Source organism: Macrobrachium nipponense, chromosome 27 (genome assembly GCF_015104395.2).
Source record: "Macrobrachium nipponense isolate FS-2020 chromosome 27, ASM1510439v2, whole genome shotgun sequence".
In the NCBI taxonomy this organism is placed as follows: Eukaryota; Metazoa; Arthropoda; class Malacostraca; order Decapoda; family Palaemonidae; genus Macrobrachium; species Macrobrachium nipponense.
Window position 1 is genome coordinate 12,637,680 of NC_087216.1, and position 22,545 is coordinate 12,660,224.

General features: G+C 38.7%; 2 protein-coding genes across 6 annotated transcripts in view; both read right to left on the reverse strand.

Annotated features, from left to right (window-relative positions):
* The window catches only part of LOC135200826 (actin-related protein 5-like), a 77,240-nt gene extending 62,993 nt beyond the window's left edge, over positions 1-14,247 (reverse strand). For both annotated transcript variants that reach the window (XM_064229499.1, XM_064229500.1), the window contains exons 1-2: positions 14,097-14,247; positions 8,624-8,728 (exon numbers count right to left, since the gene is read on the reverse strand). In XM_064229499.1, the coding sequence (XP_064085569.1) occupies positions 8,624-8,728; positions 14,097-14,109 (118 nt within the window). In that variant the 5' untranslated portion in view covers positions 14,110-14,247. The remainder of the gene's footprint in view (positions 1-8,623; positions 8,729-14,096) is intronic.
* A 3,904-nt stretch (positions 14,248-18,151) lies between these two features.
* The window catches only part of LOC135200830 (protein CBFA2T2-like), a 306,696-nt gene continuing 302,302 nt past the window's right edge, over positions 18,152-22,545 (reverse strand). For 3 of the 4 annotated variants that reach the window (XM_064229515.1, XM_064229514.1, XM_064229516.1), the window contains one exon: positions 18,152-22,217. In XM_064229515.1, coding sequence (XP_064085585.1) covers positions 21,969-22,217 — 249 coding nt within the window. In that variant the 3' untranslated portion in view covers positions 18,152-21,968. Of the gene's footprint in view, positions 22,279-22,545 lie in introns of all 4 variants that reach the window. The other variant, XM_064229517.1, reaches the window with a different exon arrangement.

A 22,545-nucleotide genomic window follows, 5' to 3' on the forward strand; every position in this document is an offset into this window, starting at 1 on the left:
ATAATAGGAAGAAAACTGAAACAAGACTAGAAGAAAATAAGGTAAAAACAGAAAATGGGACAGAAGAAGAAGAGGTTTATGTAGGAGAAGTTAATAAAATAGTGGAAGCATCATGGGAGGTGGTTGATGCAATTTTGGACACAGGGTGTAAATCAACAGTTTGCGGGGAATTGTGACTAGCACGTATTGTCATGGATTTGAGTCAGGAAGAGTTGAGGAGAATGAGGGACACTAGGACAGAGTCTAATAAAGTGTTTAATTTAATTTTGGTGAGACATCTTATAAGTCCAGAGGAATAATAGAAATACCTGTGATACTAAAAAACAGAAAGTTTTATTTGAAGACGGAAATTCTGCAAGGTGATATACCCTGGCTGATAGGTAAGCAAACCATGAGTAAAATGGGTATGACCCTAAATTTGAAAGAAAATGTGTCATAGTAGAAGTATTAGGGGGAATGAAAGTAGAGTTAAGAGAAGACGAACAGGGTCATTTAAGAGTGCCTATAAGGAGGAGGAAGGTAGAAGAATTATTACTGGAGGGTTGGAAGGGAAAGAATCCGAGGGAAATTAAGAACACAATGAAGAAATTACATTTACAGTTTGGTCATGGAAGTGGAGATAAAATATGGAAGCTAACAGAGGAAGCACAATGGAGTAATGGGTTAATCGAAAAGAAAAAGAGGAAATAAGAAAGTTACTAACGGAACTGATTAAAAATTGTGAGTTTGTAAAAAATACAAAAGAAAACCCGCCAAACCGGTAGTAGGCTTTTCTTGGAGTAAAACGTTCAATGAAGTCGTAGCGATGGATGTGGGAGGAGATAGAAGAGAAGAAAAGTTCTAGTCCTGCAAGCAGAGAAAAGGGATAAGAGGGTATGGTAAGGGACACACTGAATGCAATGCACAAGGCCAGAGAAGCATTTATAAAAAATGAGTCCTGTAATAAAATAAGAATAGCGCTAAACAAAAACATCAGAGAACATAAATTTGAAGAAGCAGTGGTAGGAGATGAGGTATTCTATAAGAGGGAAAATGAAAATGAATGGAGGAGGACCTGCTCAGGTAGTGGGAGTATCGGGGAAAACAATAATAGTCAAAACATGGGGATTCTTTAAGAGAAGTAGCTAGGATCATGTGACAAGGATTCAACGACGATCACCAGATACAGAAGAGATATCGGCTAGAATAGATAAATCCCATGGGGTGAAAGGTAGGTCAGATGGCCCAAATGAAGGGAAAGTAGATTGCTGGAAGGAGAGGAGATAATGGGTGAGAGAAGGAATGCAGACACAGAAGACGATAGAAAGAGAGGTGATAGAGGAAACAGTGGAAGATAACGGGCAAAGTGGGTCAATAGAAAGCGAGTTAATGAAGAGATACCAAATTCAAAAAGGGAAATAGAGTTAGTTAGGCTATAAACAATGATACAGGACAAGTAGAAGAATGGACTATTTTAGGTCTTGCAGGAAAAAGATCAAGCCAAGCATGGGCTGATTCGTACAATATACGAGATCACAGTCAGGTGACAAAGGGTGGGTTAACTTGAGGGATTATAGTCAGGTAGAAAAAATGAAGATGAAGAGGAGGTGTTGCTGGGATTTGAAAATAGAAGCATAATGGAAGCTAAAGAAAAAGAACTTCTAAGTTGGAGAGATAACCAGGTATATGAGGAGGTAAATGATGTTGGACAAAAAAGCTATAATCTACAAGATGGATAGTAACTGAAAAGATAAAAGGGGGGGAAAGGATATGTAAAAGCAAGATTGGTAGCTAGAGGGTTTGAAGAAGAAATGCTGAGTGGGAAAAGGATGCTCCCACATGCAATGCTGAAATTTTAAAATTCTGTCTAACCATAATAAAGGTGAAAAATTGGAATTGTTATACATTGGATGTCAAAACTGCATATTTACAAGGTGACGAGATACAAAGAGAAGTGTACTTGAAGCCACCAAGGGAAGATGGTTGGAGGGGATTATGGAAGTTGAAGAAAACAGTCTATGGGCTCAAGGATGCAGCAAAAGCATGGTATTGTAAAGTGGTGAAAGTAGTGAAGGAGCTTCAAGGTGAGAGAAGTAGACTAGAACCTAATATATTCTTTTGGAAAAAGAACAATAAATTGGAAGGCATTTTGTGTACACACGTAGATGATTTTTGCTACGGAGGAACTGAAGGATTCTTAAAGGAAACGATTGGGAGATTGAAAGGGAAATTGCAAGTAGGAGAACAAGAGAGTAAAAGGTTCAAGTATATAGGAGTAGTAATAGAGCAGAAGGAGAATAGATTTTCCCTTAATCAGTGGCAGTATATAAATTCCATAAGAGAACCAGAGGCTAGAAGATATACTAGGGTATAGAGTGCTAGAACAAAAAGAGTTAACAGAGTACAGATCAGTGGTAGGACAGCTGAATTGGGTATCACTACACACGATGCCAGAAATATCATATGATATTAGCGAATTAAGTAAAGCATTTAAAGAAGGAACAACTCAGGATATGAAGAAACTTATTAAAATTGTGAGAAAAACTAAGAGCATGATGGGCGAAGTTACAATAAGTGAGATGGAAGAAGAAAGGGTTTATTGGGAAGCCTATGCAGACGCTTCATTTGGAAACATAGAAGATGGCCATACTCAACTGGGTTATATTATTTCTTTGACGGATGGGAAGAGGAGAAGTCCCCTATGGTGGAAGTCTAGGAAATCCAGGAGAGTGGCAAATCCACCATTGAGGCTGAAGCCCTGAGTGTTGGGGAAGCTGTAGAAGGATTGATATATTTCAAGCATTTGTGGGAAGAGGTAGTAGGAGGGAGAAATTTAGAAGCCTTGGTTAACACTGATAGTAAAACACTAATGACCGCCATCAAATCGAGCACTGGTGTAAGTAGCAAGAGATTAAAAATAGATATTGCTGCAATAAGGGAAAACCATTGAATCCGGGGAAATAAAGGAGGTGAGATGGTACAAAAGGAAAGGAGCAAGTGCTGATGTATTAACTAAAGCAGGAGTTTCAGGGGAATGTATTAGAAATTATGTAGAGGGTAAAAGAGTTGGAGACGAAGGAAATTTAAGAGGGGAATATAGGTTAGGAAACAGTCGGAGGGGAGGGAGAAAGAGATAAGTGTGATTATATATTGTATAATTGTTATGGGTATAGATAAGTGTGATTATATATTGTATAATTGTTATGGGTATTTTAGCATTGTTGAAATATGGTGGGTGTCCTATATATAGACAACATGTGGTAGATTCTAGAAGGTGTCTGTTGATGTATTTAAGTTGTGTTGTGACGTCATAGGCGTGACGTCATAGACAAGATGGCGGCGTCGGCAGGATGTAAACAATAACACGGGGGAGTAGAAAGCACGTGTTGGTGGGTGTGGTTGGTAGGGGGGGAGAGCTCTCTGTCTGGTAGGAGTTGTTTTTGGGTCGTAAGTCTTGTGGTGCTGGTGTTTTAAAGGTGATTTCTGGAGTGTACTGGAGTTGGAGAAAGCGTACAGGTGGGTAGATTATTCATTTTTATAGAGAAAGAAAGGAGTTAGGCTAGGCCAAAATTCAAACCTGACACTTCTCTTGAGCCGAGCGTTGCTCCCAACCTGTTTCCGAGGCGTCGGAATACAACACTTGGTTGGGGTTCAGAATGTGAAGGGACATCCCTTCTGCAAACCTGAGAGGGTTGGCCCACCAAGAGAGGTCCTTCTTGATTTCCCTTGAGATCTCGAAGGAGAACTCTAGGTTTTGCGAACGACACCTCCAGTTTCGATGTAGAAAGAAACTGGAGAGGTCTGAGGTGCAACCTTCCTAGAGAAAGGAATTGCTCCAACGAGGAGAGTGTCCCCAACAACTCATCCACTCCCTCGCTGTGCATACTTCTTTCTCTAGGAAGGCTTTGACTTTCTCTGATCCTCGGGCTATCCGTTCTGGAGACGGAAAAGTCCGAAAAATCCAGAGAAGCCATCCGAATCCCCAGATAGATACGATCTTGACTGGGGATCAACTGAGACTTTTGAAAGTTCACCAAAAGTCCCAGAGAACTTGCCATGAAAAGGGTCTTTTGTAGGTCCTCCAAACATCTTTTCTGCGACTTGGGCTCTGATTAGCCAGTCGTCCAAGTAAAGGGACACTCTGACTCCCTCCAAATGTAGCCATCTTGCTACATTTTCATTAGTCCTGTGAAGACCTGAGGGGCTGTTGAAAGGCCGAAGCACAAAGCCCTGAACTGGAATATCCTTCCCCTCCCATCATGAACCTGAGGTATTTCCTTGAAGAAGGATGGATAGGCACATGGAAGTAAGCGTCCTGAAGATCTAGGGACACCATCCAGTCCCCTGGCCGAAGGGCCGCCAACACTGAGGATGTCGTCTCCATGGCGAACTTCCTCTTTTCTACAAAGAAATCAGGGCGCTTACATCCAGAACCGGTCCTCCATCCTCCTGAGGCTTTTAGAACTAGAAAAAGGCGGTTGTAAAAGCCCGCTGAGCAAGGGTCGCTCACTAGCTCTATAGCCTCTTTTCTCGAACATTGTTCCACTGCTTGTGTTAAAGCAGGCTCATGATGGGATCCCTGTACCTGGCCACCAACTCCTCGGAGTCGTTGTCAACGGTGGTCTTTCCGTAAAGGAATCAGATATCCTTTCCGGATAATCGAGAGGGACCAGTTGTCCGCTCCTCTCTTTGCCCAGGCTTCGAGAATCTTAGAAGTCTGGCACCTACTGGTGTTTGGAGGACTACTTCCCTACTTCTTAGCTCTGACAGAGCCGTGAGAAGGATCTACCTCTCTTGAAAGGTCTATTACCTCTCGAGGTAGAGGCTCTAGAAGGAGGGCCCCCTCGAAAGGGCTCCTGTCTAGCTGGAGTCTCCTTCTTCGTCTTCGTCTGGAAGGAGGTCCTAGGCTTCCGTTGCCGACTGCGCGAGCATGTCCTGAGTCGCCTTCGCAGAGATAGATCCTGAGATGTCCTGTATTATCTTCTTCGGAAATAGCAGAGGCGAGAGCTGCGAATACAGAAGAGAGGCTCTTTGGGCATGCGAAACAGACTTAGTCAGAAAAGAGCAGAAGACTGATCTCTTCTTAAGGATCCCTGCTCCAAACAGGGAGGCTATTTCGCTCGATCCTCTCTAACTGCTTTATCAATGCACGTTAGAACACTGTTGAGATCTTTCTGGCGAAATAGCATCCGGGTTCTGAGTCTTCTTAGCCAAGACCCCAAAGACCAGTCAAGGAAGTTGAAGACTTCCAAGACTCTAAACATTCCCTTCAGCAGGTGGTCAAGCTCGTTCATAGCCCAGGTAGTCTTAGCAGACAAAAGAGCCGAGCGTCGTGCTGCATCTACCAGAGAAGAAGAAGTCCGCATCCGCCGATGAAGGAAGACCCAGGCCTAGGGTTCTCCAGACTTGTACCAAAAATCCCAGTCTGCCCGTAAGCTTGGAAGGAGGGAAAGAAAACACAGTCTTCCCTTTCTCTTCCTTAGAAAGCAGCCAATCACCAAAAAACCTCTCAAAGCCTTCTTCATTGAGATGGTTGGCGGTTCATCTTCACACAGAGGAAACTTTCGTCTTCTTCGAAGTCGAGAATAAAGAGAGAGGAGACGGAGGAGCGACGGGAGTAAGCGGGAGTCTCCAAAACTCTTGAAGAAGGAGATCTGTAGGATCTTATAGGACGAAACTGTACGAGTCCTTCACCAAATCCTCTCTGAAGGTTCAACTTCATCCACTGAAGAACCCTCCGCTTCTTTACGAGGGGCAGTTAGCCTTCTCTAAAGAAGTGCGCCTGTCCAGAGAGTGTCTAGTAGCAGACTGGCGCCTATCAGGGGAAGCCAAAGTTTCTGGAGAGCTCCTCTCGAATGAGTCCTTCCTACTCTGATGAGTGCGTGCTCTTTGATCCTTAATCCTACTCCTAGAATTCCGGGCTTCCAAAGGGGAGCGCCTGCTAGGAGAGGAGAGCCTACTATGCTCAAGGCGCTTCTCAGGATCCATGCGCCTGTTCAAAGGAGAGTGGCTGCCAGGCGAGCTGCGCCTACCATGAGGCGAACGCCTACTAGGCTCTAGGCGCCTACTTACAGGAGAGCGAAACCCTGGAGAAGGTCGCCTACTAGGAGACCGGCATCTACCATGCTCCACAAACTTCGATCCAGACTTGTGTGTCTCTTCAAAAGGTAGTCTCCCAGAAGAGACATATCTTTCAGGCTCTACACGCCTGTCCTGAACAGAGCGGCTAAAAGGAGAGCCGCGCCTATCAGGAGAAAAGCGCCTATCCTCGCACCACGCTTGGGAGCGGGGGAGAGCGTCTACTTGGGGAGTAGCGCCTACTAGGCTCAAGGAGCCTAACAAAAGGCGAGATCCTGTCTCTTGACGAATCCATCAAAGAGTAGGCTCTCTTATCCGGAGAATGAAGGATCTTCGGAAATGAGCGAGAAGACGAGGCTGTACGCCGTCTTTAGAAGGACCGCCTACTAGGCGCTAGATCCCTTCCTACTGGAGAGATGTAGTCACCAGGAGAAAGCTTCTTGGGCGATTGACGCCTGGAAGACGACAAGCGCCTGCCGAGGGAAAGAGCGCCTCCTTCCATCCGCTGATACAGGAGAGAGAACCGACTCTGACTGAGACGGTAAACACAGGCGAAGGAATCCTAGACTTTCTTGACAGGAGAAGAGACGTCTTTCCGACGCGCTTCCTCCTGCCAAGGAGCCCGCCAGAGCCGAAATCTGCGCTTGCAGTCCAGCAAGAATTCGAGCTGGAGATCTTGCAAAATCCTCCACCGGAGAAGAGGTCGAAGCCTACTATGAGGCGAGAACTCCTGCTCCCTCCTGGGTTTCTTGATCTCTACTTCCGGCTCTTCTGGAAAAACTTCCGGGCTGGAAGGAAAGGCGCCAGGAGCCTTCCAGGCTCTCTTCAGCGGTCGCGAAGATCCGAGGCGCTCCATCCTCTTCTAGGCGAAGGTGAGGAAGAAGAAGAGAAGCATTGGCGCAATACCTCCTTCTTCGCGCGAACAAGGGCAGCCTGGGTACGAGCATCAGGATCTACCGAGGGGACGCCTGATCGGTGGGAGTTCTCCCTAACCTTCCTGCGGCTGTTGACTTTCCTCCTCCACTGGGACTGGGAGTCTGGAAGAGGTCTAGGCCTGAAGCATTAAGGAGCCGATCAGACGCACCCTCCACTGCACTGGGGTCACTGCACAATTCACCTTCACTACTCTTACCTTGCAACGAACGAATCTTCTTTTCCATGCTAAGGATCGTGGCTCTCATGGTTGCCACTTCAGTAGTCGTATCCTTAGGTTCGATGCAGGGCGCAGGAGCTGAAACTGGAGAAGGTTCTAATGCTACAACAGGATTTTCTTCTACCTCGCTAATACGAGACTTACTAGAACTCCTAGACGAAGCCATTTCTCACCCTGTCTTTCTCTAACTTCCTCAAGTAGGAGAAGAGCCTTCCATTCACCCTCATCCAACTTCTCACACTCATTACACGGGTTCAACAAAAGAACATTCTTTCCCTCTACACTTAAAGCAAACTGTGTGAGGATCTACCGTAGCTTTCGGTAGTCTCACCTTGCATTCATCCATAGAGCACACCCTAAACATAGAAGATTTCTTAACCTCTAACTCAGACATCTCGAAATCAAAGAAAAATCCAAATCAATATCCAAAAAACAATCCACAAATGCGTATGCCAAGCCAACAAGATCAGGTACTTCACCGAAAGTCAGTCCAAATAAATCCACGGCAACGAGAATTGAATAAAGCTGTCAGGAGGTAACAACCACAGGTGTAGTCGTCCACCGGCGACAGAAAAATTCTGGCTGGAAAGGGAGATTGGTTCTTACAGGCCGCCACCCAGCGGCGGGTAAGGTAGATCACCTGACCTACCTGTCGCGTGTGCCGCGAGTTTTGAATTCTGTCGTGACGTCAGAGACGTATAGCTAAGTATATATCTGACAGGAAAGTTCATGTACAAAACAACTATTGTTGGGTTAATGTGTTTGAAAAATTTCCTAAATCTTCCATTTCCAACTGCATTTTTCCTTTTACTATAACACTATAGCAATATCTTATCATATTAAAGGATGTTACAATTAATCTTACAAGGATATTAGCATTTGAAAAAACACAAAATTCTAATTTGTATTTTTCCTAGGTATACAAACTAGTTTTCATTTATGCAGGAGTATTTCTCAGTACAAGCTGGAAATAGTAATTGAATTTGGTACTAACTCTCCATAATATAGTAAAGCTAAATTGAGATTAAATTTGCATTAATCTCATCTATACATTTTGTTAGAGTTTTATGAATAATTTCTGAAGTGCTAGGCATGTTAAACTGGAGTTAAAATGCTTTACTTGGTACTAATAATCCAATTTACAATAATCCTTATGGAAAAATTTATTTTATACTTGGAATGGATTAAATTAAACTAACAAGGCACCACTACATATATATATTAATATGTTTTTCACCCAAGTTGAATAGTTAGTCTTAAGGTACGAAACACAAAGCCATTCATCACAAAATGATCTTAGGACAACTGGAGTACATTACCCAAAATAACATAGCCTATATAATCAACATAGTACACACTGTAACATTTCATATATAGATCATAAACACTACTAACTTTATCTTGAACACTTACCATTATCTATTATTAAAGGAACTCCTTTTAGAGATGAAGTATATGAGTGAATGGGGTCAGGTGATGGTCTCGCATCCTTCAATTCATAGATCTGAACAGCTTCATCTGCAAATTTAAATGCATAAGAACCTTTAAAATAAATGCAGAATACATAAAGATTCTTTCCCAAAAGTCAGTCTTATCCTAACTTATTTCTCCATTTATTCCTATATTACTAAGAATTCAAAAGTTATCATATCCAAGTAAGCACATTGCTTTGTTAATTACCATCATCAGGGTAAATAGGACAGAATGGACTATGCTACCTAGTAGTCTTTCAAATGAATATTAAATGCTAATCATATATAGTTACATTTTCCTAGCCATAAAATCTAGAGAAGATTTCGTATTAAGTTTGAAATTTTTCTATCATAGTAACCTTTCAAATACTGAACCTTACTTGATACATAATAAACCTATTGTATCTAATTCTCATTTCATACAAAAAAATTAAATTTATATATTACACATTTATATCAGTCACTTCTGCAATTTAAATCACACTTGCAATACAATAAATGTATAAAAACTCTTTACAGTTAGACGTTCTATATGCTGTCTAATATGCTGTACATTTCATCAGTGATGACCCAAGGTATACCACTAACTTGGCTGACTTCTTAGGTGAAGCTGCAACTGACTGATGTGTAAATGTTTCTCAGGTGTTTAACTTAATGGTAGAGCATTTTTTCTATACCTCAACAAATGAGTTTTTTTTAAGAATACCTATACCTCCAGTAAAAGTTGGTCCTAGCTAGGTAACAAGGTAGTTAATAAGCAGCAGATGAGTGAGGGGCTGGGGGTGGTTTGATCAGCAGCAGGTGAGTGAGAGGTTGTGCCTTTGGGAATCTCACCAACATGCTCACTAAACAGTGAAACTTACTCCTTCAGCAACAGAGAGATTAGTTCCTTAGATGGGAGATACTGTCCAAAAAAATCATTAACCCCCATAAAGACGAGGAGCCACTTTTCTGGCTTTCCAACTCCCGACGCTGAGACCACTTTAGTGGCCCGATTTGAACCGCGCGCCAATACTTTTAGAGACAGATTTCTTACACCAGTACCGTGCTCTATGATGCCGTATCAATACTTGAGTGTCATTGGCTAAATGTTTATTACATCACAATGACATCATTAGAATCCCGTTACTTAATTGGTTAAAAGGTTTATGACGTGGGAAAAAAGCAAAAATTCCCGGTAAAACTTCAGTCTCGGCGTTGGTTTTGAGTGTTTCGTGACCGGCTTTCGATAACTACTATCTCTATCGTTATTTTTGTAATTATTACAGGTTTATATGGGATAAAGACATGATAGAATGATAAAACAAGTTTTAAGTGATAACAGGAATTACCAGTAATGGAATAATTCGTATATCATGTAAGTGAATTTGTAGCAAAAGCTAATAATTTTTCGAATGTACATTGAGATATCATGGTTGGCGTCTTGGTTTGGCGAGTGATAATCTTTATCATAAATCTTATTTTTCGTAATTATTACATGCTGATATTGAATAAAAACGTACACTCTACTTGGGAATACCAAAAATGTGATGTTGGGCTTTGTGCTGCATGCTTTGCTTCATATCATAAGAACTAGAGTAAGTACCGACTTATGGATGAACATATATTTTTTCCTTTTCTTTTGTTTAGTATACTGTATCACATGTAGATATATAATGAACATGTGCATGCACTCAACATTCATATATATATATATATCTATATATATATATATATATATATATATATATATTATATATATATATATATATAGATATATATATATCCACATATATAAATAATGTACATATATATATATATATATATATATATATATATATATATATATATATATATATATATATATATATATATATATATAATTAATACTTGTTTGTGCTGTGTTTACTGAACAAGGCATATTTCACATACGTTCAGAGATGTTTTGAGTTTAGTGCCAGTGTGTTGAGTAGTTTATGAATTATACTCTAAAAATGTTCTGAAAATGTTGTATATCCATCTGCTTTTGCTTTCCCCTGAATGACAAGTAAATTTGGATTATATAGCATTGAGTTTACGTAAATTGATCAAGCAGTAATTTATGAAATTAGGATACAAAATTTGTCTTCATTAACGCTGAGAATATTGACCAAATTTTGGATATTAAAGGAAAATCTAGAAAAAAATATAGAGAAGGGAATAATACAATTTAAAAGGTGTCCATTTCATATAGAAAGGTTCTGCCTTGAACTTGCAATTTATTTGAAGTGAAAATAGTAAGTAATAAAGAAGATATTAACAATAAACTACAATTAATTAATTGTGCAGCCCAACCCGTGCGGATCAGCGTATCAATTTTAGCTACGTAGTACCACCCGCCATTCAAATTTACCGCGTCTTGCGGGGGTTAAGTGTTTATTATACCACTGAGGAATGTCAGCATTTCAGCCACATATCATTGTCATGGTTTTCCTGCATTTGAAAAATCAAATACAGTTATTATGTAAAAGAGATAGCAGTAAATTTTATCACACAATTTAAAAGTAATAGCAATAAATAAAGCATCATATCAAGGCAAACAAGTTATAATTTGTGCCCAAACAAAAATCCCTGCAGGCTTTAAAGGCAAAGAAACACAATTTAAATTTCTCAAAAACTTACAAGACTGACTTGTCTCTTGGAAATCTTCAGCAAAGGTGCATCACAACCTAGGCTAATCACTAAAAAAATTTCACTAACACTAGACTAGACTTGGGCTAGGCCTACTTAATTAATTGTGTAAGAATTCCTATAGGCTAAGCTAGGCCTGCATGCAATCTAACTTGGGACCTTTTACTCCCATGACCTAGGCTACAACAAATACTAATTAGGGTAAACAACCGAGTGGACTGGACAACTCACCGACTACCGAGGTTTTGGCTACCCTCTGAAAAAGTACTTTAACACGTCCTGACACCAGAGATGGTCATCAGTCATGAGTTGTTGGTGGTGATAACAGGATCTCAAGACCTCTACTCTTCTTTCAAAGTAAGTATTTTCTCCAAAGTTAGAAATTAAGGCCAGAAATTAAGGCCATATTTTAAGATTTAAACAGAGGATAATGAAAAGGGTGACCAACGCAGTGCCCACACAACCCAAAAACTTTCGCGAAATTTTCTTACAACTCCAACAAATATTTTGAAGATTGACGCCATCTCGATGTTTGTGGAGTCGCTTGTGTCAACAAACTTCCCATTTCCTGAGCTAAATCTGCACACCACTTGTACCCATAGACGCTAGGGCACTTTCATCACAACAATCGTAACCTGACCTCTAACCAGCACTTATTCGTACTTATTCAAGGGGACTATGGCATTCTTTGCGTCGTTTTGCACTCTTATACCCTCCAAAATGGGTATAAGACTTACACAAAACCAGGGAAATAAGTGAAATTAGCATATCTATTTGTAGTATATATACATATTACAGCAATTTTATCGTTACTGCATTACTATGACAACTAGAATTCATGGAAACAGTTTGTAAATGCATCAGCGTATGGGTGAAGCTCCACTAGATTGGCAACAATGAGTCTTTTTGCCGTCGTCTGCTCGTACTTCAGAAATATCTGTAATTTTTCAGGGTTAATTTGGTTGCAAAAAAGGGATAATAGACATGAATTAAATAAACATTTTGAAGTAAAGTTAAACTAAATAATGAGTAAAGTAAACAATTAAGGGAATAAAGCTTTACACCTCATAAAGAGTGAATTAAATAAACATTTTGAAGTAAAGTTAAACTAAATAATGAGTAAAGTAAACAATTAAGGGAATAAAGCTTTGCACCTCATAAAGAGTGTAGTCATCTGCTGCTCGTAACTGTGTTTGCGGAGTGAGTGCTTAGGAACCAGGAACAGCAACGTGGTTCAAGTGCAATGTGGAGTGAATTAAGACCAAAATGTGTATAATTACAATCAAATAAGCACTGTGGAGTTTCAGTTGTGATGGCAGTAAGGATAAAACCACCGATTACAAGGTAAAAATGAATTCAGTTCAAACCATGACCCCGGGAATAAAAAGTTTCATACTTTCACTAATATAGGCAACGAAATGTTGTTTTACTGTCCTGATTACAACTGCAATCTTGAGTAAGATCAATAAACGTAACATATACCTATACACTAACATTGATCAAATGAGTGCTGGGAAGGCTGGGAAAGATGGTGGATTGCCTGTGGTTAGACCGGCCAGCCACACGATTGCTGCCTTATTGGATTTCAAAACCACCTTGAAAACATATTTTACAAAGAGCTCACATACTTATTTTAGTTCGTATGGGGCTTTCATATATCACATTATGTTGACGAAACTTCAATCTTTTGAATGGTATATATGCTTAAAGTTGTAATTGTATTCTTGTTTAACCAATTAAATATAGAGTGAATAAGGCCTTGCCAGCGCGATGACAATGAATCGTCCGCGGTTGTTTACCCTATTGACTGCCCTACAGCCATCCCCATCAAGTGTTAGTCTTGACTTGGAATACTAGTGTCTGATATTAAGATACCTAGTAGGTTAGGTTCGGTGACACTGTGTCTCCTGGCAGTCTAGATATACCTAGGTAGTAGTTTAATCTACAATCCCAACTATTAGATATAAGTAACTGCGTCGCATCAGGTATTTCCTTGGAAATTGACTATAACTACAGTATTTTGGTTGCTTATTAAGGATTTATTGTTATATATTTTGTTGGTCGACTGTAATTAAACCCCCAGGCCTACCTAGCTAGTACTAAACATGGCAAAATACTTTTGACACCCCAGTCTCTAGTGGCTTTCATATTCGTGGGCGGGAAGGGAGTATTGGGCCTATAGGCCTAGGTAGGTCTCCCCTCCCTCCCCTTCCCTCCAAATAACATTAAACATTGTAAACATGGACTAGCCTAAGCTTCCGATTGTCGTTAGGGTAAACAACTGAACGGCAACATAGTGGCCGCCTTCCCAAAAAAGTACTTGAATTTGCTGCCACGAGCATCAGTCAAGAGTTGTGGCCCATCCAGGCAGCTCACCAAGACCTCTACGCTCCTCTCAAAGTCAGTGTTTCCTCCTAAATTACGAAATATACCTACTACTATAACAGCATAATTTATGCAGTTTTTCGGGAAGTGGCCGCGGTCCGAGAGAGGTGGCCGCTATATCACCGATCGGTCGTTTACCCTATTTATAGAGCCTGATCCCGTTGTCCTGCAGTTACCCAGGTTTTTATATGTTGTAACTATAATAGTTCCTTGCCTAGGCGAAGCTTAGGGGGGTATGCTAGTTAGCCTATACAAAAATACTATATTGTTTTTCGTTGATGATTGACACAAAAACAATTTACTAGCTAGCTAGGTAGGCTAATACAAAACAAATCCTAGCCTAGTTGTAATATTAAGAAGTATTAATAACGGTCAATTACCTGCTTCAGACATTGCTGCAGCCCTTACGTTAAGGTGGCTCACTTGCCTAAGGCAGCCACTTTGTAACTTGCAATTGCAAAGATCCCGGTGCGAAATCTCTGGTTCAACATGTAAACAATGTTCTTCGCTTTGTTATTTTCAGGAATCGGTATTCAAGTGAACGGCAAGCAAACAAAACGCTACATAAATGATAAGGAATACAAGAATAGAAAACAAATAACACAGCTGTGATTTTTGTATTCACTGAAAATCCCATTGAAAAGGAATAGGGAATTTTTTATCGTATGTGATGAAAAACAACAGAAATAAAGGAAGGGCATATCCATAACTAGGAAACAACGCACTGGCAGCTGAGGCGCCTTTACAAAGACATATACTACTACTACTATAACAACAACTATAACCTGTAATGTAAAAGACCGATTACATGAACACACTTGAGTTAAATAGGAAAAGATCAAAGAGGGAAGACACTAGACGCTTATATTACGAAGAAAAAATGGAAAATCTGGAACATTTCCTACTTTGTTGCTCAGAACACAACAGTATTCGGAACGAATTCGTGCAGCGGCCATATTCGGAAGATAGAGTAATATAGCTAACATACTAATATTAAAAGATCTCTTGAGAAAGCAAAGTGAAAATGGGAGAAAATTTATCAAAAAGATAAAATAGCATTGAGAAAATATACTCAAGTACAACAAATAGGATGGTAGAAAGTTTAAAGGAACTGTTTAAAAGGTCAAAGCTTACCATGATTATAGCATTGATTAGCACAGGTGGGATTTTTTTGTGTGCTTAATTTATAGTAATGAGAATCAACCAGAATTTGTGAGAATGTAATCTATGGAAGCTTGAAACTAATCTTCAAAGAATTTTTTTCTGTTAGTCGGTCTCCTTCTCATCAGCATTTGATGTTTTCTGGAGTTTCATTTGGCCTATCTTCATCTATTTTTTCTGGGATTAATTCAACTGCAAAGTTCATCAAAGTATTAATTATTTTTCCTTTATTTTACTTCAGTATCTTATAATTTCCTTTAATGATTCCTTTTCCCATAAGTACACATACGACAATAATGATAATAATAAGGCTAATGTCAAGGAAATATTTACCTATGCTAGTATCAGCAAAGTTTTCATATAGAGTATATCTCAAACTGATTTGGGCTTAAAAGTATACGAAACCATATCAATAATGATAATATCTTTGTAATTATTCTCATAATATTTTGGGCATCTCATTCGTTAGGGCGTTTATCTATTATTATTATTTTGTCAGTCCTGAGCACTTCCAGACTTCTTCGACGCTTCTCAGGTAACACCAAGAAACTTCCCACTGCACTACTTTTGTTTCCTTACTGGTTACCAACTTACCATATGCCTCGTAATGTTAACATTCCACTCTTCCATTCTTCGGGCATTTCTACAATCCTTGATTCTGCATGTGACACATGGTCACCTGCATATAACGGGTCATAAGGGGCCACTATATTAGTTTTTTTTTTTTTTTTTTTTGTGCTTCCTCAATCACTTTTGATAGATCAGTTGGAGATACGCACCAAGCGACTTTTTTTTTTTTTTCCACTGAAGCGGACCCATGAGTAAAGCTAATTTTGGAGTTACACTTTCTCTTTCACATAATCATGTTAATACTTTAACTTCAGACACCAGGAAGCGTGACATCCATTATCACTATTCGTTGTCGTAGCTTTACGTAAGTAGTTCAAATTACTGGACTGGTTGTGCTGTATATACTCATTCAGTTGCCTCTACAATGAAAATAGATTTCTAGAAGGAAATATGGAGCAAAGGAGGAAAATAAAAGTTTTTCGTATTTGTCTGGAAACAAAATGAAAATGGAAGATCCACCAAATTCTCAGGGCTATTCTTAAACTGCTCGTCTCTATGAAAGGGTTAAAACACTGGAAAGTGCTATGAATTCCAGGATTAGTTCAAACTTACATTTGCAGTCATTACTATGGCATTTTATGTCAGATTAATTTGGAACGCAAGAACATATTCTTTACAGAATAAATGTAATGTAGGGCAGTTCATAAATTTCAGCTACAATGTAGCCACATGACTTTCAGAGTCGGAATTGCCCAGAGCACTTGTAATTATGGCTCTAGTTCAATTTAACTTTTACGACTTATAGCTTTGGAACTACTGCCAGCCAAATAAGATGGACCAAAGCCTTCTTAAAGAAGTCACATCGGACTTTTTATTATACTCAGATTTACATCAGCGTTAGTGCATCGTCACAGCCATATGACAATTTCCCTTTAGTGTAATTTCATTAATGTGCTTTTCTGTAGGTGTTTATGGTGTGCAATGTTTTCTTATATTATGATATTTTAGCCTTTAAAATGATAACTCAGAAAAGTTTATTTTTTTTTATTGAACATGAGTTACTTAAAAATGTTTTGTAAAATCTGGTTAGGCTAATGATTTGCAATGATCCTTACCTAAAATTACTAAAAACGCAACTATTACTACCACCATCTTAATGTTAAATGATATCTAATGAATTCTGTTTTCAAGAATGAGTAAAGAGGACAATACCTCAATTAGCAGTGATGAAATCATGATTTAGGCAGCGCGTAACAAATGTTACATGTTCACTGGTTACATAAGAACTGGGACTAGCAGCATTTCTGGAATAAAAGGAAACCTCCACTAAAGTGATTTGTGAAAATCAGCCAAGAGTAGAAGGACAGTATTATGAAACCTCAGAACAATTCGAGTTACAATGTAAAATAATCAAGCCCTGCAATTCTAATAGTTGAAAGGCAATAGGAAGGGATTTCTGAATGGCTTAATTATGTTACATTCACGCCATATTCATCTAAAGCTAGTGACAATTTTCGTATTCTTTATTTCTCTTTCTCTTTTCTTAGAGTAGGAGAAAGACTGGACAAAGGATATAGGCTGTGACTATCTTTAGTAACCTTGGCCAGCTTTATAATCTGCATATAAGGCTCTTGGACACAGCCATACAGTCATATGTAAAGATCTTGAATGCCTAAATTCAGAGTGTTACCTTATGGAATGGAGATGCTGAGAGGTCGTTCACGTCAACTTAAGCTAGGAAGTGGCTCCAGATATCCTCTCATTCAAAGAGCAGCCTATTTTTTGGTTCAACAATAGTTACCTTTCTTAAGGTCTTGAGAATATTCATATGGACAAGTTCGAGAGCTTTTTGGATATAATTATGCTATCACCATAAATTCTGAGCCGGTTTTATCAATTGCCGGGATCCGACACAGAAAGACTTGAGTGGGTTACTGATTGGTATATCTGATGACTTGTTAGCTTTCAAGAACAAAGAAAGACAATCTTCATGCGGCCATCCTTGTAGTAATTAAGCTAAGGTTGCTGGTTTCACCATAATATTTTGCTCTTTCACATGGAAAGTACATGACGTAGTGTGAACCTCAAGTCCTAAGGTGACCGAAAAAAAAAACCATGGTTCTACATTTTGCGTTCAGAACCTAAATTACATCTGCAAGGCCGCACAATTAATTAGAGAAACCAACACAATAACCTGAGAGCGCGCTCACAACGTAACTCCACGAATCCAAAATTCCAGACCCACTCACCCTGTAACCTACCGACAGACCCACTCACCCGCTAACCTACCCATCTAGGGTCCTTCTCCACATACCCCGCAGGGTTGATAGAAAGAAACAACTTCCAATAATTCTAAAACATACCACAGCCGTAGATATGAGGTTAAACAAAACTCACCAGGTTGTACTTATACATCAACCGTACGGGATCAGAATAAGTCACTCAGCGAATTCAATCCTATGACAATCGACAATAGCCTGATGTCATAAACTCCATGACTGTCGCCTATAATACTGAATTTTTCTTTTGGGGATTGGGCCTAATGGGTTCAGATGTTTGTCAGTACCTGGTGTGTATGCATCATTCCTTCCATCTGTTTTTTGAAAAAAAAACAAAAAACAAATGAGGGTAATAAAGTATTTTCATACCTTATCAAAAAGATCAGTGGACCTACCCTTCACAGAAGGAAGAATAAAACAATCAGTGATAAAATTATCTATTTACAAAACAATAAACACACTGGTATACAATACACTTAATTCAATAGCTTTGTGATGCTGGGCTCAAGGAATTCAGTAGACACAATACCAAAAACATGAGACGCGTTTAAATGCAAATGATAAAATCTGAACATTTTGGGAACATTGCCATTAGGCACAAATCATGTAAATAAAAGAAATACTGTAAAGCCGTAAATAAATAATAAACTTTATAAAACTCTGTAACAATAATGGCGTTAAATACCTTGTACATATCACACTAAATTAATGGAGACATTACACGTATTTAAAAAAAAGATGAGCATACATATGCATCAATTTAATTTCTAGTTCTACTAATAAGGGTCTTGAGATCTCTGAAGAAATATCATTTCCTGTCAGAGGAAAAACCACAGCTATACAATAGAAGGTAACTGCTTGTAAGGAATCAAGGAACAGGATAATCACATACTTATGTGACTCTACCAAAAGTTCACAATATAGGAAAAACTACTGGTTAAAAATGTCAGAATCATGAGATAGACCACAATGTTCTGAACTATTTTTTTTATCTCCCTTTCTTCTTCTTGACATTTCGGATAATGTACTGTATGTGCAGTCACCCAAGTGGCAGGCAGACTTCTCAGTAACCATATTCATTATTCAATGACCATTAGTACTTCTTAGGATTTCTTTCATTCCAACTTTTACAGAAATTGGAAACAAGCCTTGATCAAATTCTAGTGAACAATAAACGTAAGAATGGTGAATGTTTATTGAAATAAAAGTAATATGAAACTGGATAAAAATGAGGAACATTTGGCACAGGTGAAGAATAATCACATTGACCTGGTTATACCCATGAAGTACTACCAAGATTTTACAGATTTTTACATTCTATTGTTGGTAGATCAATCTCGTACTGAATAAACTACACTTTATAAGGATGTCTTTGAAAAATAAATTAAACAGCTTAGAAATATGGGGACATACCAAATAATTATAAGAAAAAGAATAAGACCTGTCCCAAAATTTTACAATAATAAGAGCAATTTCACCCATGCAAAAAAAAAAACTATGCTTAGATGGTAATGAAATTATATTCCCTAACTAAAACTGAATTTGAAAAATAGTTTGATGTGAAGTCTCCTCTGCATATTATATAAAGAAAACAGGGAAATATTAAATCCACATTGTTAAATTTCATTGAAGTTTGGCCATCTTCTTACAGACCACCAGGTAACTGGCAAGTATAGTATTGTTTATCATCAATATTGAAACAATTGTAGTAAAAATGTCTTTGATACATTAAGTATTGACAATGATAAACCATCTCGAAAACTCTAATTAAACACTGAAGAACATGGCGAGACATTTCTCAAGAACAAATGACAACACTGTAGTCGCTTACTTACTAAAGATGTTAGAACAAAATGTTAAAAAACTTTGCCATCACTCTTTTAGAAATTGCACATCAAACAGTGTTAGAAATGTTCATGGCAATTTTTCTCTCCCATGCTGATGACTCTTGTATCTCCTTTGACAATGTAAAATGGTAAAATTACAATATCTAGTTTCATCTGAGGGAGAATATAAAAAAAAATTCTTTTAGGAAGAATAAAATTTATATGAGACAAAGTATGATAAAACCAAAATCAGCTGTCATATTAATAGTGAAAATAAAAATGAACAATACTATGAGATCTAGATAACGTTTAAAATACCTCTTTATAAGCTCAGGAGGAGAAGGAATTCTTTCCTACTCTTAAAATACGAAACAAAGAAATCAGTTTCAATATTGACATTAATAGCAAACTGGTTTTTAACCCCACCCACTCACCCATACCACACACACACACACACATACACACCATTCTCTGACAGAAACACACGCCCATCACACACCACAACTAAGCCTTCATCAAGATATTGTAATTCTCTAAGAAGTCGATTTTAAAACAATCACTGTACAACAAACTGGCAAGTACAGTACAGTTAATGAACTTGACACCTTTGGGCAGAGTAGTAATGTCAGCGTTAATCTGAAGTGATATGCTGGGGATAAGTTATTCACTAAAAGATGACGAATCAAAAGGGAATACTAATCCCTGCAATGTAAAACGAAAATAATTCTATAAACAATAATGATAGAAGTTGAACGGAAATTTACACAAAAAAGTAATATTTTGGATTATCAATGAACAATAAACAATTACAGAAAAAGACCCAACATCGTCATATACAGTATTTCCAGACACTGCAATTACTTAATTTTTCCTCGCTAATATTGTGACTAGACACATGGAAAAATGAATATCTATGGGAAAAATATGACAGATAATACTACAGTACAATTAGATTTCATTATTGCCAAGAACTATGCTTCTCCCTTATCCTGATCCCTCTGTTCCCTAAGTCAAACTGTTTTTTTCGCAGTGTAAAAAAACTGTTATTATCCTATAACTACAATCTTTGGTTTACAGGATTCTGGTACGAACTGTCCCAAAAGGACACTATAAGGTAACATCTCGCATAAAGAGGACGCATAAAGACCTTCGCCCTGACAAGGACGCCATGATCCCAACAACAGATTTGTACTGAAGTTTCAAGCAGACATTACAACGTTCAGGAAAAAAAAAACTATGCAATTTGATTTTACTCGTGAAGAAACACTATCGTTATATTGGTCCTAAAATTCTTCTTCAAGTCATTCGATGAATTATTTCTCACCCAAAGAATTCCTTTCTGTCTCTGCTGTGATCACCGGTTACTGACTTTGGTAACAATTTCAGGATTTTGTGCACCGACAACTGGATATATAAAACTGTTTGGAGAACGGAACATCCTTCACTCTTCATGTTGTAGACATGTATATCATACACTGAGAAAGGAATGGAAAATGAGGAAATGAAGATATCAAATATGTCTTGTAATTATATCTATTTTTCAGTCATAAACTACTGTCGATGTCAACTGTCTAGTTGTGAACATATTTTTCATGACAAGTTCTATTGTAATTCTTATCACGTAGACAACTTTCTTTCCTGTTCCCGTTTAGATTTAGTATAAACAATCGTGATCAAAACAGCTGAGTTTCCAATTAAGATAACAATTGATAAAAAGGATTTGAAACACCACTGCACACCGTATTTGTGATAGTTACACACAGAAACTGTTGAAAAGGAATCACCGGAAAAAAAAAAGGCTGAGAGTTCTGTACCAAGACGAAAACAGAAACATGTATAATTCTATTACTGGCCTTTCACTGTGCAACAGATGTGTTCCTGGCTGTAGTTTCTTGGGATGAGGACGTCTGAGAAATTAGACTCTCGTATGATCAGATCATCCTTGAAAAAGTTCCAGTGTATGGTGTGACACTAATAACTGACAACTGGGGAACAACCTCCAGCTGAGATTGTCAAAAGTACCAAATGACTAATCTATATGACATTTAAATAAGAAGGAAAAATATAGTATGCTGACTTGTAACACTGGATACACACTAATAAAAGTAGCACATTCACTTACAGGAAAAAAAGGGATTAAATTCATGTCATCTTGAGCTTTGTGTGGGACTTTTGCAACCATATCAGATCATGACATTATCCCCATTTCCTTTATCTCAACTTGTAGAGCAACATACCTTCAGTCAAGTTCACGGCAGTCTATAGCTGCTGTATCTCTCTCGACTAACAGTATTTAAAAAAACCGTTCAACAACAACAGCACTATTCTCTCTCTTTCTAAAGGAGCTTCGTTGCCCTCATCACATGACACAAGCCTTCCTGCGGAACTTCCTCCTCAGAGACCCTCTGAACCGAGGTCACTCCGTCTTCGTCTCCGAAGCCTTCAGGAATTTACTTTTGGAAACCAGCGCAGCAACTATGGCGGAGGACGAAGAGGCTGAAGATGACGAGGAGGAGGTGGAGGAGGACGGGGCCGAGGCCAGGGTGGGCGAGCAGACTTTGTGGTGGGAGTCCCAGTCCTTGTGTTGGCAGAACGGTCCACAGTACCTTGCGACGTTGCATCCGCTGCAGGTCTCGTGCGCCTTCCTCCCGCAGTTCCAACACGCCTGAAGAAAACCCACGTGTCACAAGGAAGCGGCATCTCTACCTCCAGTACCTCTTGATATTCTGGCAAGTTTTGATTTTTAAGGTTTGACAACTTCTATCCCTAACTGCTTCAGCAGTTTGACTAAATTCTACCAATTCCAAGTGATACTATATTTCTGATGGCATACCCTGCATATTTCAGAAACATGATAATTCAAAGTAATTGTTAGGTGTATTGGTAACTGTCTCTTGCATCTTTTTTACTCCAAGGTCAAGAGAATTTATTTTTAGTATGTGAATGTTATATCATAACAACCCCTCCAGCATTTATTGTTACAAAGCAATATA